At 29.2% G+C, this 16159-nt stretch overlaps 3 protein-coding genes across 4 annotated transcripts; 1 reads left to right on the top strand and 2 right to left on the bottom strand.

Moving 5' to 3' along the window:
• Window positions 1-228: 228 nt before the first annotated feature.
• LOC101503795 (oligouridylate-binding protein 1B) lies at window positions 229-5376 on the top strand. The gene is made up of 12 exons (XM_004510472.3): window positions 229-566; window positions 1573-1634; window positions 1974-2076; window positions 2161-2237; window positions 2313-2374; window positions 2479-2566; window positions 2772-2847; window positions 2940-2970; window positions 3285-3404; window positions 3673-3758; window positions 4059-4235; window positions 4805-5376. The coding sequence occupies exons 1-12, from the start codon at window positions 453-455 to the stop codon at window positions 5075-5077; spliced, it is 1269 nt and encodes a 422-aa protein (XP_004510529.1). The 5' UTR covers window positions 229-452; the 3' UTR covers window positions 5078-5376.
• A 2066-nt stretch (window positions 5377-7442) lies between these two features.
• LOC101504116 (protein FLUORESCENT IN BLUE LIGHT, chloroplastic) lies at window positions 7443-10526 on the bottom strand. 2 transcript variants are annotated; one of them, XM_004510473.4, is made up of 5 exons: window positions 10300-10526; window positions 9653-9762; window positions 9249-9414; window positions 8571-8888; window positions 7443-7935 (listed from the first exon to the last, which is right to left on the bottom strand). In XM_004510473.4, exons 1-5 carry the CDS (start codon window positions 10400-10402, stop codon window positions 7733-7735), a joined length of 900 nt encoding a protein of 299 aa, XP_004510530.1. In that variant the 5' UTR covers window positions 10403-10526; the 3' UTR covers window positions 7443-7732. The 2 variants fall into 2 exon arrangements, with proteins under 2 accessions (XP_004510530.1, XP_027192176.1); XM_027336375.2 differs by having other exon boundaries at window positions 9653-9877; window positions 10300-10505.
• A 2314-nt stretch (window positions 10527-12840) lies between these two features.
• LOC101504655 (uncharacterized) lies at window positions 12841-13584 on the bottom strand. Its single transcript, XM_004510475.3, has one exon. It carries the CDS (start codon window positions 13503-13505, stop codon window positions 13041-13043), a length of 465 nt encoding a protein of 154 aa, XP_004510532.1. The 5' UTR covers window positions 13506-13584; the 3' UTR covers window positions 12841-13040.
• Window positions 13585-16159: the final 2575 nt, after the last annotated feature.

Below are 16159 nucleotides of genomic sequence, written 5' to 3'. Positions count from 1 at the left end.
ATTTTATAAAAAAATTATTCATTTTTTCAATTGAAAATTATGCATTTTATTTTTTTAATATATAATTATAGAATTAGGATACATGTTAGTATTTAATTTAAAAATACTTTAATTGAATTTAAAATATTATTTATCCAAACAATGTATACATTTTAAATTTGATAATTTTATTCATAAATGAAGATTTTTATTTTCTATAATAAAGATCTCTTTTAATAAGAAAAACACATCTTGTTTTCATTTTTTGACCAGAAAACACCTTTTTTCTTTTTTATGAATAGTCGGCAAGGGGTTTTGTGTGGAGTCCTCTGGCATTTTCTCAGAGGCCAGGCGTGTGTGTTGTTGTGAGAGAGAGAGAGAGAGAGAGGGTCATTCTTTGAACCCTAATCTCCACCCAAAACCCATTTTCCGGGAATATTTTCTCCCGGAAAAAGAAGAAAAAGAAGCTCAAAATGCAGAATCACAGGCTCAAGCAGCAGCAGCAGCAACAACAACAAGCTCTGATGCAACAAGCTCTTCTTCAACAACAGTCTCTCTACCACCCTGGTCTCCTAGCTCCACCTCAGGTACTTCCATTTCTTCGATCATCTTTTACTTTTTACTTTCTTCAGCTCTCTCGATCTTATAGTACCTTTGCATTTTTTTTATATTCCAAACAACTAGGGTTTGTTGCTAAATTTAATATTTTTTTTATTTTCAAAAATATTAATTTAATGAGAATCTGGGTGCGGGGTTGTTTTTTATTTTCTGGTAGGGAAATGGTTTTTTTAATTTATATATATATAAATGATTATTTGTTTTTTGGTCTTGTTGAAAAAAAATTGAACTTCGGATGTTAAATTGTAAAATTCCATTTTTTTTTGCATGAATCACGGTTGTTAATTTTCTTTGTTTTCACTAAACAAGTAGAGGTACCTGAAATATAGAAAAGTTTTTTTTTGTTTGAGGTAATAAATGGCTCTAAATTTTTTTTAAGGTGTTTTATTTTATTTATTTATCTATGTGAAAGCTCACTTGGGAAAGAGGCATTTTTCGAGGAGTACTGATCAATGAATCCTCTCAGTTTAGTAATTTGATGTGGTTGGTTTTGATGTAAGTAGGGAAATATATTAAGAATGTTACTTTTTTTTTCCCTTTTTGTGTTGGTATTTCTTCTTTAGAATGTAAGTGATGAAAGATAGTTTAGTTTTATAAGTTTGAAATTTATATATGGTATTGTTTCCTTGGAGGTTTTAGTTGCAAAAGGAATGTGTATGGTTTAGGAGTTATTGTCTGGTTTGTTTGATGCAGCAATAAATTAATATGACTAAGTTAAATGGCATTTCTGTTTTTCTTATTGATGTAGCATAGTTTGCATTTGAACTGTGGATTAGATTTGTTGGGTGCACTGAACCTATTCTCATTTTCTTTTATTAAGCTTAGCAATGAACTCTTCCCATTCATTCTAGTAAATGTTTCTCATGCTACTGTGTTGGTAGATACAATACAAATATTCTATCTTGATTTGGCCCCTTTTTCTTTTCTTTTCATTTTTTTTTCTTTTTTCTTTTCCTTTTCTTTTTCATTTTGCAGATTGAACCAATCCCAAGTGGAAATCTGCCTCCTGGTTTTGATCCAAGTACTTGCCGCAGTGTGTGAGTGTTTGCCTAGACATTTTTCACCTTTTATTTTTCTATTTTATCCCTCACTTTCCTCTTCTTTTGTTTTATAATTGTGACGGAGACAAGCTTCAGCTCTGTTTTCTTAGTTTATACTTTATTAGTTCACAAATTAGATGCATTTGAGTTGCCGATCTTTTATATATTTCTTAAGTTTATGTCTTTTGACGCTTAAAACCAGTTCTGTTGTATTAAAACATCACCTGTATGCTATTTCTTGCTTTTCTGACTTAATTAATTAATTGCAGCCTAATTGTTTGTTTCTTCTCTTCTTCTTTTTTAAATTGTAGTTTCTTTTTCTTTGAGAAAATGCAGGTATGTGGGCAACATCCATACACAGGTAACAGAGCCACTTCTGCAAGAAGTTTTTGCAGGTACTGGCCCAGTCGAAGGGTGTAAACTATTTAGAAAGGAGAAGGTATGTCTTTGTCTAAAACATTGAATTAAAGTACTAGATGCGACCGGAGCTATATATTTGATATTTTGTGCTCCTCTTATGCAGTCATCCTATGGATTCATTCATTACTTTGATCGTAGATCTGCTGCTCTTGCCATATTATCTCTCAATGGAAGGCATCTGTGAGTGCAGTTCTTATCTAGTTATGTTAGACTGGTTTGGATATTTGTACTTAAGTTTTATTCAATGGTTTGTAGATTTGGTCAACCTATCAAAGTTAACTGGGCATATGCTAGTGGTCAGAGAGAGGATACATCAGGTTGGTTCAGACTTAAATATAAAAAATTTATGTTTTGAACAAACTGTGACCCTGGAGGAACTTTGGTGAAGATATTATATAACATTGTTTCTTTGAATTTGCAGGCCATTACAACATATTCGTTGGCGACCTCAGTCCTGAGGTTACAGATGCTACACTTTTCGCATGCTTTTCTGTCTATGGAAGTTGTTCGTAAGCTTCATTCTCCTATGATTTCTTAGTAAATCAGCCATCCATTTCCTACATTTGGAATTGAAGCAATGTTCATTTTTTTCAAAATGGACAAAATTTGTTTGTGCTACCTTGTGTTCTAATTGTGCATTGCATGTTAAACAATTTTGTTGGTTATTGATGACTTGGCATGGCTCACCGACTATATCTTTATTGATGGTTCTAGAGATGCAAGGGTTATGTGGGATCAGAAGACTGGGCGTTCAAGGGGATTCGGGTTTGTTTCATTTCGTAGTCAGCAGGTCTATTTTTGTTTTAAAATCTTAAATTTTTTTGCTGCAAGAAAACTTTAAGATGTTTCTGACTTGCCTTTTTTTTTTCTCCCATTTTGTAGGATGCTCAAAGTGCTATAAATGATTTGACCGGTAAGAAATTTGATATTAGCTTAACAACAACCTTATTTGAGTCAATTGTGATTTGGAAAATTTTCCAATGTTTTTCATAAGTAAATATCGGAAAAATAACAGACCCAAAGAGTGTTGCACAATAGGTTCTTTTGTTTGTATGAATTGATGTTTGCTTTCTATGTAAATTTATTTTAAAATTCATGTTAACAGTTGTCATATAGAGTTTTCAGCATTACCACTTCTGGTGTATGCACTTTTTAAATGATTCTATGAGGATCACAATTTTTTCATGTATGATTGTGGTATAATTATGTCCTGTCTGTTCCTTTCAGGAAAGTGGCTTGGAAGTAGACAAATACGCTGCAACTGGGCAACAAAAGGTGCCGGCGGCATTGAAGAGAAGCAAAACTCAGACAACAAAAGTGTGGTGGAACTAACAAATGGTTCATCTGGTAATAAATTATGCTGTAGTTCCTTATACAATAATGGAATGGTTGAAACAAGTATATTCACATTTAACTTCTATATTTCTTTATATAACAATAGATATGGGGGATTACTAAAACTTTCCTGTCATCTTTTTCCCTTGACCTAGAGTTATACGGTGATTGAACTTGTACAAAATAGTGTTCATAAAGTTGTGTTCATAAAGACTTCTGATTTCTTAGTTATCAGATGGAGTCCAATGCATGCAATTAACAAACATGTTTTATTTTACAGAGGACGGTAAAGAGACATCCAACGGTGATGCTCCTGAGAACAATCCTCAATATACAACTGTTTATGTGGGTAACCTTGGTTCAGAGGTAAGAAACTTTCTTTATTCTTATTTTCAATTTGTGGTTAGAACAAAATATTTCATCAATCAATATTCTGTTGAAAACTTTTCAAGCTTTTTTTGATGTGACGAAAATAATAGTTTGAAGTCCATAACCAATACCTGCATTCCTTCACCTGTTTTAGGTTTTAGCTTATTGTTTTATTCTCCATCTCTGGTGCCTTTTGGTTTTACAATATGTGTGATGTTTACTTGTGAGCTGTATGTTTGAAATCTGCCAAAAGTGATGTTGCCATTTTAATCATGATGACCTTTGCTGTTTCTGCAGGTAACACAGCTTGATCTCCATCGCCATTTCTATTCCCTCGGGGCTGGTGTGATAGAGGAGGTTCGTGTCCAGCGTGATAAAGGCTTTGGTTTTGTGAGATTCAGTACTCATGCTGAAGCAGCTCTGGCTATTCAGATGGGGAATGCTCAGTCTCATCTCTGTGGTAAACAAATTAAGGTGTGTTTTTCACCTTTTGATGTGGCTGGCTCACTGCTAATTGCTGTGTAATTTTGCCTGTTTTTTTTTTTATGATTCATATTGTTGATGTATTTACTTGTCTCAAACTCAAATATTCCTTAAGATGGAGATGTGGTTGGGGAATAGATATTTCCACATTGGCATGTTTTCAGCACCTGTGCTCATTGCAATATACAAAAATTACAATCAGGGTGATCGTTCATATATCACTGTTAAGCTTGATTTTCCTCCTCCATATCCTGAAGAGTCAAGGAGTTTGTATCTAAAATCTACACATTTTGTCGTTGAGCATTTGAAAGTTAGGAGCAAATTTACTTTTCTTGCTTTATATGCTCCCTTTCTGCTATTGAACTTGAACTTGTGAGCCATTTATGAGATTCTAGTGACTGGTTGTCCTGTTTCATATTTTTTTTAATTATTAGGGACTTTGATGCTCAATCTACTTATACACCCTTAGATTACATTTTCATTTTTTTTCCAATTATTTTTGTCTTGAAGTGGGGATAGTCTTTGTATGCCTCTGACTATTGTTTGTGTTAAATTTATAGTGCTCTTGGGGGAGCAAGGCCACTCCACCCGGAACTGCTTCAAATCCACTTCCCCCACCTTCTGCTGCATCTCTGCCAGGCCTGTCTGCTACTGATATTTTAGCGTATGAGCGGCAGCTAGCAATGAGCAAGATGGGCGGCGTTCATGCTGCGTTGATGCATCCACAAGCGCAACATCCTCTTAAGCAGGCTGCAATTGGAGCAAGCCAGGCGATTTATGATGGCGGGTTCCAGAATGTTGCTGCTGCACAGCAAATGATGTACTATCAGTAATATAATTCTCTCTCTTTATGTCATATCTAAATTTGTCCTGCACATTGGTTGGTGTTAAAACTCTAGGGAGCTATTTTTATTCTTCCTTTTTTAATTAAATGAGGGTGAGGTAGTTAGCTCCTACCATAATATATTAGATTAAACATTTGTATGCGTTTGTATCATGTATGCGGGTTTCTAATTAGTAGTGATGATGAGTGTTTGTTATGATGATGATTTTAAGAGATGTTTACTTCTCACCCATTTGGGTGCTAGTGTTATTATTATGCGATGATTATTGTCATTGCCATCCTATCTTATATGGCTGTTTATATTAATTAATTCATATTTTTACTCATAAGTCCAAGTCTGGAAGTAGTAATGTAATGTGATGTGTATGGTGATTGGTTGGTTGATTACGGATAGAGACTTATATTGATATTTCTCGGATATTTGCCGATAAGTATCTTAAAATTATCGGTTTCTAAAAATAATTTATCAAATATTTTTGGATTGGATATTTTATGGGTACTCGTAAATATGTATTTTATGAAAATAAAGGGAGATAGTTTTTTTGAAACAGCAATAGAGACATATAATTCATTTTAAGATGTTTTTACTCTTAAATTGAAAAAATTATCTATTGTTGAATGAGATGTAAAAATATTTTCATTTATGGATGATGATGATATTGAGGGAAGAGATAATTAAAAGTGTTTTTAAATTGTTAGTTATTAATTAAAATAATATTTATTTAAATTCTTTTAATGATAATTTTATTGATATATTATAAATATATGTTTATAAAGAATGAACAATGTATCTTTCTTTATAAGTAAAATATTTAATAAAATTTATGCTAATATATTCAAACTGTATTATATTTAAATTTTCAAAAATTTCACGGATCCATGTATTCGTATTATATCGCACGTATTCGGGTTTCAAAGGACACCTCACGATCCTCCATATATCCTTTGATTTTGAGTTACGACTTTACCTTGCACAATCAAGTTGTTTTTTCTTTCTTTTTATTTTAGAAAAACTTGTAAATTTCAACATAATTAATTTACATAAATATAAAATTCTAAATTCATATTTGGAATCGAATCTTTTTTTGTTGTTTCAAAAGTCATATCAGTATAATGAATTTCAAAACATTTCAGATAGAAGAAATAATTGATTAATCGCTTGATTAAAGGACGTAGAAAAAAATGAAAAGAAAAAAAAAGGCTAAAAGAATAAATAACGCATGTTGAAGTTTTATATATTTAGAATTCATTTCTTTCGATTTTAACATGTTATCTTTAGTGCTCTAGAGTTTTGTTGGATATTAGAGTACCGAGACAATTAATTTAAATTTTTAATTTAATTCAAAATAATTTATTAGATGTAAATTATGAGTATTATATTCAATAACAAATTTAATTGTTATATACTTCGTAAAAATATTATTAGGACATCATATCCATGACATAAAACACAACTTATCCAAAGTTGTCATTGAGAGAAAGGAAGAAGCTTTTCCTTCAAGTTACATCAGAGGTATTAAGAAGCTTTTCTTTCAAGTTACATCTTAAACAAACATGGTATTCGTCTTTCAAACATGATATTCAACAATATTTTTATATATATTTGTGTATATTTGCTCTTTGGGAAAATAACTAAAAAATATTTTTTTAATAAATAGATATATATATTTGTCAAATTAATAGTTCTTATCAACAAGATGAACTCTATAAAACTTCTAAAAAAATTTAAAACTATTATTTTTTACAAGAAAATAGTTATAAATATCTTTTTTATTTATAAATGAGATAATATAATTATCATCAGAAACTCACACACAACTGTGAAGTTTCATGAAGTTTCGGGTTCAAACCCAAAACACGATGTCCAACTTAACAATTTCGACATTTATTAATTAAGCTTAAATTTAAGGACTTTTGTTAATAATATGAATTTCGGTTGGCTGTGATTCAAAGGACTTGAACTCGCAACAAGACATTAAACTATTATTTATTTAGAAGAAAATAGTTATAAATATTTTATTTATCCAAAATTTATTATCTTTTTCATTAAAATAATAATAAAACAATATCTATACTTGACCTCTTAAAATTTAATATTGGTAGTGAATTATTAAATGTAATTGCATCTCTCATTATACAACACTAAATTAACACTTTAAGTCAAATTATTGTACTCAAATGACTAATGACCGTTAAGAAAAAATGAATCAAGGAAAAAAAGCCCTTAGCTATACTAGGAAAAAGAAACATAATAGTAGTAAATCCTTTCAAATAAATTGTACAAAGAGTTTATAGATCACTTATGTGTTGTGCTTCTTGTTCAGAAATTTTAGTTAACAAAGAGAGGAAGCCAATGAACTTAACCAATTTCATATATAACATTATTTGCAACCATAGATGAGACTAAAATCATTCTAACACTAAAATGAAATCGGTCACATCTTTCATGGACCAATACTATGATTCTCTTAAAATTAGTTATGCCTCATTCCACAAACTAGAGATTGAAACTCTCCTTCAAAATAATGTGTAACACCAACTTTACAATCTCAATAATAGCTTAACAATTACAACTAATGAACTCAAGGAACATAAACTACAATAAAAATGCATGAAAAAGAAAGATTGAACATGAGAGTGATGATTAGTCCTTTTCCAACCTTGCAATATATTTGTCATAGAAATGTCCTGCTTTTTCAAGGTCTCCAAGCTCAGTGTAACAATCAGCAATTGCACCAAAAGCTTCTGTACTTCCAGAATCTTCTCCTTCTCTTTCGGAAATGGACAAAACCATTGAATGGTATTTAATAGCATCCCGGTATTTTCCTTGTCTTTGCAATGAAGCTCCTATAATATGCAAATATATTTAAAATTGTGGTTCTAGTAAAAACTTCTTCGCTTATATAAGTGAATCTTTGGCTTCACTTTTGGACAAACTAAAATTGATTCTAGAGGTGTAAAATTGATTTTGGCTAGAATTTAGAATTTTTGCCTCATGAATTGATTTTTAGACTTAAATTTAGTGCATGTTTAATTTCAAGTTTGGAGGGGTCAAAATCAATTTTGAATGGGTAAAATTGATTTTGGTATGTTTAGATTCTGCCTCCATAATTGATTCTAATTCGGAATTAGCCCAAACGTGATTTTTACAGTGAAATTTATTGTTATACTCATTTTTACCTAAACATATTCAAACATAAATCACTTTACGCTCAATTCACTTTTAACTAAAATCAATTTTACAACATCAATTCGCTCAATCAATTTTAGTCACACACTTAATAGTTCAACTCACTTTTACGTGAATCTTCCAAACATAAGTCATTTTACATTCAACTCACTTTAAAAAAAATTCAATTCTACAAAATCAATTTCCGTCACTGCAGATCAAAACACACATTTATACACAAAACCCAATGTTGATTGTGTAGGAGCAATTAAGAAAACACACATTAATAAGCAAAATAAGGAAGGTTACAAACCTAGACCTCGAGCTGCTTTTTTCTCCTCGATAGGATCCTTAATATTCTGGGCGAGCTCAAACGCAATCATAAACTCCGTGAACGCTTTATCTGGCTGTTGATTCCTTAGAAAGTTCTTTCCACTTTTTAACTTAGAAATTAGCTCATGCTTCTTGGGATCAACAAAAATTTCACTATCAGGTATCCTACCAACAGGAGCATAACTCAAGCTTGGAGCATATGATTCAATTTTCGCTTGCTTCCTCAAAGCTGCGTTGATCTGGAGTAGTTGCTCGTTTAACCGCTGTAACTCTCCTTTCCTTTGTCTAGCAACCAACCCTATCACATAATCGATCAATTCAGGAAAAGGATGGGATATCACTTATCCATAAGTAGTACAAATGAAATGTATCGACCGAATTTTAGTAAAAGCACGAGCATATAACCTTCATGCTCTATATATATCCAAATCTCTCAAAATCTAAATTTTGAGATTTAGTTGCGAAAGACGTATATTTAAGAAAATACCTACTCCTTTATAATACAAGTTATACAACAGATGAACCAATGCAATTCAACAAGTAAAAAAGCAATTCTATGAAAATATGTTGCAACTTAATGAAGTTTTAGCCTCCAACTTGGGTTTAGAAACATTCATGAGCTAATATAACTGTAAATCGGAATCTCATAGTACCTTACCTCCTACAGTGGCTCCAATGAGAGCTACTGCTAGCAGTATAGGCATATTGAACATAGAGTTATTGTCAGCCTCACATGTTTCAGCCAAAGCTTTACAAGGCATCGAGAACATCAAAAAATTGCTCGCAAGAAATAACAGTGAAGGGAACCTTTGCGGCATGTCTTCCTGGCAAGGGAAACAGTTTCAATCATAAATTACAACAAGTTAAAGAAAAATATGCCAAAACGATTATTTGCAAAGAGATTAGCACAAAATAGTATTCACAGTTGATAATTTCCAAAGCATGATTTTAAATAAAGGATCATAAATCTTTGAACTTCCACAATTTACTACAGAATTACTTTCGAAACTGTAGTAACACTTTTGTAATAAAAAAGAAAAACTTTCAAGTACACAAGCATACCTTACAGTTTGAGCAGTGAAGCACAGTAGGAATTTTAGAAGAGCTGTCAAAAGTATCTTTAAAGAGTGGCACGACCTTGTCCAATTTTAAAGAAAGACAACCCAATTTTCCTGACTCATTCAACAAGTTCAACCTCATGTTAGTATCACTGTCTTATGATCAGTAGCACCACACACTACACTGTACATTGTTCATTGTTCATTATTTTGACAAACTCAAATAGCACTGGAAAATAAGATAAAATAGAGGATCTTGTTAGGAGAAACAACTTAACTAAGTGTTTGTCTTATAAATACTTATGTATAAGCTACTTCTATAATAAAAGATAAAATAAAGACCAATTGTTCTCATACAAGCTATAAATTGTTTTTATAAGCTAATTTGAACAAACTAAAAACAGTTTATAGACATCTCAGAAGTTGTTTTCATTAGCTCTCTTAAACATTCTCACAAGAGCTTTGATGACCTAAATGCTAAAATCATAACTTTTATCTTAAAAAAAATAATATAGAATCATAAATTACATTTTTTTTAACTCAGAATGATATATTACATAGAAAAAGAAAAAGGGGTGAACTACAATACAGTTATAAAGTCTAAAAGATGGTGAAAGTTGTGATTTTGAGGGGAGAAGAAGAGTAACTGACCTGGAAGGTGGAGATTGGAGTTGGTGGAGCAGAATTGAGGAAGTGAGTTGTTGGGACGAGAGAGGAAGCATGAACAACGGACCACAACCGCCATTGCTTTCATTTGTGCAGATTTTGATTTTGATGAGATGAGACTGAGAGGATAAATGTTGGATTTTTAGGATAACAAAGACAATCCTTGTAGTGTGAGTGTGTCTCTGTGTACTGTGGCTGGTTTATTATACCATGTGTCAAGGGACATTGATTTCTTTTTCTTTATAAAACTCTTCTGCTTTTTTTTCTTTCTTTTATTAAAAAAATTTATATTAAGTAAATCGAAAATTCATAATGATAACTTTCATTATATATTAGAAATGAGTACCATTTAAAAAAAATGTGTATTCTGACAAGAAATCAATATATCTATTTACTTATTTACTTCTCTTAGAAAATAAATAAACTAAATGAAGTATAGTGATTTTTTCTAATAAAATATTAAATATGAATTCGTGATTATGGGATCATGTTTATGTTTATTTTTAACTCGATATCGTATTATATTTTTTTATCTGATAATTAAAATAATTATTTTTTATATTCCTCATAAGATTATAGATTAGCATTAGATTCTTTTAGTAAATAATAATTAATTTATAATTAAATAATTGAACTTAAATAGTTAATAAATTTCAATTAAAAACTAGTTAAGATTCAAACTTAATTACTCTCGAATAATCTATCATTAACTAAAAATTTTTAATCACTTGAATTCAATTACTTGATTGAGTTTTTTATATTTTAAAATTTGATTCTTTAAGCTATTAGGCCTGTTTGTTTAAGTTTTTTTTTTATGATTTTTATATTTTATCTTTTTGCTATAATATTTTTATAAAAAATAAAGCTTCAATTGAAAATTTTGATTTAAATAATTTATCTTAAAATATCATTTTAAGTATTTCATTTATTTGCTACAACATTTTTTGCATAGTGAAATTTGAAAAATGATTAAGATGAAAAACTATTTTGATAAACTCTTCATAAAAATCATTTTTGAAATATTTTTTTTAAAAAAAATTGTTACTTTTGTCGTGTTAAATATTTAATAATGAATATCTAAGTTATCGAATATCAAAATTAATTTTTTTTAATCGATAGCAAATAAGTCTAAAACAACTTATACTATTTTTAAATAAATTATCATAAAAATCATTTTTTAAATACAAAATCAAAATTATTTTAAATAGAAATTAAACAAATAGATTGAATTCTCTCATTTTTGGTAAATATATAGTTTTACTTGGGAAAATATTCATTTTTTTTTAATAAATAAAGACATAAATAATTCAGATATGTGCATTTTTATAGAATATTATTTAGATATTTTTGTAGGTATTTTGATTTCTGCGGATCTACATAATAGATATAAGCTGACATGAAATATAACTTGAGATGAATTAAAATGTAAAACTTTATATATATATATATATATATATATATATATATATATGGATATGTGTATGTTTCTTGAGTTAGAATCGTTGCATCTAATCCTCACTCAAACTCGATCAAGAATCAAAAAATAATTTGGATCTTAGGTAATATTAAAAACTCAAGAGATATATATTAGAGGAAGAGAGTGTGAAACTTCATTTTTGCTTTGATTAGTTTAACTAGGGATTTGTAATACATTAGATAAAATGATTGCATGTAACCCTCACCCAAACTTAACCAAAATCACGAGATATGTCTTTATCTAAAAGTCGTACTCAAAACTAAAGACATGGAGTGTGAAACTTCACTACTAAAAAAGTGGATCAATTGTGTCATTTTAATTATAGAATAGTAATGTGCCGTTAATGCATCATATATGTTGCACATATAGTATAATGCCTTAGTTTTGCAGGACACTACTTAACACTTGTCTTACAAGACTAAAGCATTACATGACCTAGTCGTGCAGGACACTTGAATCTTAGGACCAAAATTATTCGTGCACCATTGATATTGTGACTCATTTGTCCATATCAATCATTTCCTACTTTTAAAAGAACTATTAATTAAGATATAATTTTATCATGCCATAATTATTTTATTCTTATGGAACAAGTTCTTATACATGAATTACAGTTTGAACTGTATTAATAGTACTTTTTTTAACTGTGCGCCTCAAGTAACTTATCCACTAAGAATGTTGTTTACATTGTTCATTGTTTTATTGTTGGAACAATACAATTTTGATACAGCCACTCTCTCCACGTAATTTTAGGAGTCAACTTAAAATCATACTCAAACTTGTAACTTAAGATTAAACTTCACTATTGAAAGAATGACCTACATTGATCAGTTTAATTAGGATTTTGTAAGGTGGTGGTCTAAAATTCACAAAATTTAACTTGTGTTTGTAAGGTAGTGGTCTAAAATTGTTGACAATTTTATAAAACGAATAGGAATGTCCTTCATTTCCCTAAAGAAATGGAAAGTTTTATCACTAAAAATGTCCCAATATTCTCTTTTGAACAAAACCTTGGTGACTGGTGAGTTCCAAGTGGTTGAGATAGAAAATCTTTACAATTAGGCTCTATATTAATTTACTCCTTAAAAAAAAATCTATCCAATAAATAATCCTTGTATGCAGATTTTCTATATCACTACTGGTAAAAGAGATAATACAGAAACGAGCTCACTAACAAGTAAAAACTAACAAAAGCATCTACAATAAAAAAAAAATGTAATAATTGCGAAAATGAAAAGAAAAATCAAAACTATTTAAATGATTTGCGGTGGTGATCCTCGTCGTCCTCGTCGTCGGAAACAGAGGGAGATGGAGGAGAAGGATCGAGACGCGCAGCATCTTTAGCCCATTCGATCAATTTCTGAATTTGAACCTCTTCGTCTTCTTCTTCGTAATGAAATGAGGTGTTGGATGCAGAGACGGTAGCGGTAGGGTTAACAGGATTATGAGATTTGGTTTTGAGAGCATCGAATCTGGCGGAGATATCTTGTTGTTGATCTTTGGTTTTGGTTTTGAGTGCTTGAAATCGACGGTCCAGATCGAGATCCAAATCTGGATCGGGTTCAGGATTGGAATGGAGAATAGAAGAAGGAGAAGGGCGAGATAAGTGGGAATTAAGGGAGAGATTTAAGAGGATTTCGTCTTGTGCAGCTCGTAACATTTGTTCTACTTCATCGTCTTCTACTTTCTTCTCCTTTCTTTTTCCTCCTCTCATCCTTCTCACAGAAATACAACGGAAAGTATAGTGTAGAGAAAGCTAATCCTCTTCTCTAACCCTCGCTTTCAGTATTCTCTTCTTAATAATTCTTCAAAAATATTTTATTTATTACTTAATTGTAATTTTGGTGCCACTATTTTACTCTGTACATTATTTTAATTCTTTTATTTTGCAATTTTAATACCTTTTATTTTTTTTAAAATTTGAAATTTGTTCACCCAAAAATTGATTAAAAAATTGATGAGGTAGAATATTTTAAAGTGACTTTCGATGATAAAATAAATTGTTACACCTAAGCTAAAATATTAAGAATTTTACTCTTCTTTACGAGACGGACTATCGGATTGGCGGGTGGATTCCTCAACTTCTTGATTTTTTTTTTATTAATTAATAGATTCATTAAAATTATATACAAAAATGTAAATACAATTAAAGACTATTCAATGAAATAAAAATATACAAATTATCATTCAAATATTTATGATTTATCATCTAAAAATATAAAATATGAATAAAAAGCTAATATCTCCACCAATCATTATATCATTTAACAGACTATTAGAAATATGAAGCTAATATCATGAAATTATAAAAGTTTAATAAATTTGTCTAATATTTTGTGAATTGGTAAGTATAGCTGTTAATTTTACAAGTCTTCTAATTATTAGTCCCGACCTACACGTTGAAGCAGAAAAAAAAATTATAATTTAAAAGGCTCTAAAAAATAAATTCCCTGCACTAAAAGCCCCCTAAAATTTTGTAGGTTTAGTGGGCTATATATCAACTTTTTCAAAAAAATAATAATTTCTTTTTTAGAAATAAAATTTTTCGATTTCAATTGCTTCTATTTAATAGTTTAAAATACACTGTTCCAAAAATTAGATGTAGCAAGTAAATAAAACTCAAAAGAAATTCACTTTGAAGAAGATTTGAGAGAAAAACAAAGATGAACATTATAGTAGAACTCTAATTTTGAGAAAAAAAAAATGGGAAACTGATATTTACAAAACCCACGTCTAATGTCACGTAAGCCAAATTATCATAGATTTAGATAACTAAGATGGAAAAAAAATGGTTATGAGATTAAACGACTAAATGAGTAATTTAGCCTCCTTATTACTATAAGAAATATTGGAGGTTTGAAATATATTTAGGTTACATCATAAGGAGATAAGTCCAAATTCTTTTTGAAGTGATTTTCTTTATTTTGAGACAAATCACCATTCTCTAACCACCATTTTTCTTTTACAGAAAAATAAAATGCAAAAAACACCTAATTATTCAATCAACTTATTTATTATAGTAACTTACAATAACAAAATTTGATCAAAAACTTATTTCTAATATATATCATCATGAGAAGTTTTGAGGACATTAAAATACATCTATTATCAATGTGAAGACTTCGTTTTTATAAGAGCTATTTTCTTTATTAGCCCTATTTGAACCTTATATAAATTTTTTTATAACAAAAGAAAACTAACTATACTTATATAAAAATGACAAACATTTTAAACGACGATAAAAATACTGTTTAAGTAATAAATACATTTAAAAATTTATATTTTTTTTAATAAGTGAGATAAAAATCTAAAAAAATAATTTTTATAGTTAGAACATAAGTGAGTACTATATTTATTTTAACGTAATTTCGTGAACTGAAGTAAAAGAAATTTACGAGTAAATACTCAACTTAATATTTAAAATTGTAGGACTATATCAACATAATTTCCTATATTAACAATATTATAAAATGCAGTGAAATTTTTAAATGTTAATCAAATTTGTCTTTGTGTTGGCATTCAAAGGACCATAATGATATTAAGTTGGTAATGTTAAAGATGCATTTGAAACTATTGATTAAATTTTTGATAAGAGATGCTGGTATAATAACAAACTTGATTACCGTTGTACAATTTTATATATGATTTTGAAATATTAATAACGAAGAGGACTAAATTATACAATCGAAGAGGACTAAATTATATATTCTTATAATTTCTAAGACAAAATTGAGTATTTACACGTTTTAAAATTTGAAATTGTGTTTCATTCAAATTCTCTATAGTTGAATTTTTTTTCTAAAAATTAGTTACTGGATTAATTTTTTAATTTAATCAACTCAAAAGTTGTAAAGATTTGAATAGTTTATGAGAATTTGAAAATATTAAAGAGGCGTGAAGGAGAGTACTCTTAAGCTTCTCGTGTCTGCCCTTCATATTACTTACTACCAACTTTGTCTTGGTTATCTGACTCCAAAGATTTCTCATATAAAAAAATAAATAACATCTTACTAAAATTCAATAAATATACAGCATAAAACATATACCTAAAAAAATACCAAGTAAATTTTGAAATTAATAAAATGATTGCTTATTTAAATTCGCAAAAATATATTTGTATTTTTTAAATATACAATTCAAAATAAGATGATGTTCACATATATTCCAATATATATATTAAAATTGATTCTTTTACAACAATTAAAATATTGAGAGAATAATAAAATAAAAGCAACTAAACTCTCAACTTAAAATTAGAAATAAAAATTTAATTAAGTCAAATATTTTCAAACACAAATTTTTATTTTTATTTTTTTATAAAACAAAACATTTTTTTTGATAAACAAACATAAATGAATTTACATAAAA

The sequence above is a fragment of the Cicer arietinum genome, chromosome 7 (genome assembly GCF_000331145.2).
Source record: "Cicer arietinum cultivar CDC Frontier isolate Library 1 chromosome 7, Cicar.CDCFrontier_v2.0, whole genome shotgun sequence".
Classification (NCBI taxonomy): domain Eukaryota; kingdom Viridiplantae; phylum Streptophyta; class Magnoliopsida; order Fabales; family Fabaceae; genus Cicer; species Cicer arietinum.
This window is presented reverse-complemented; position numbering and strand designations above follow the sequence as displayed.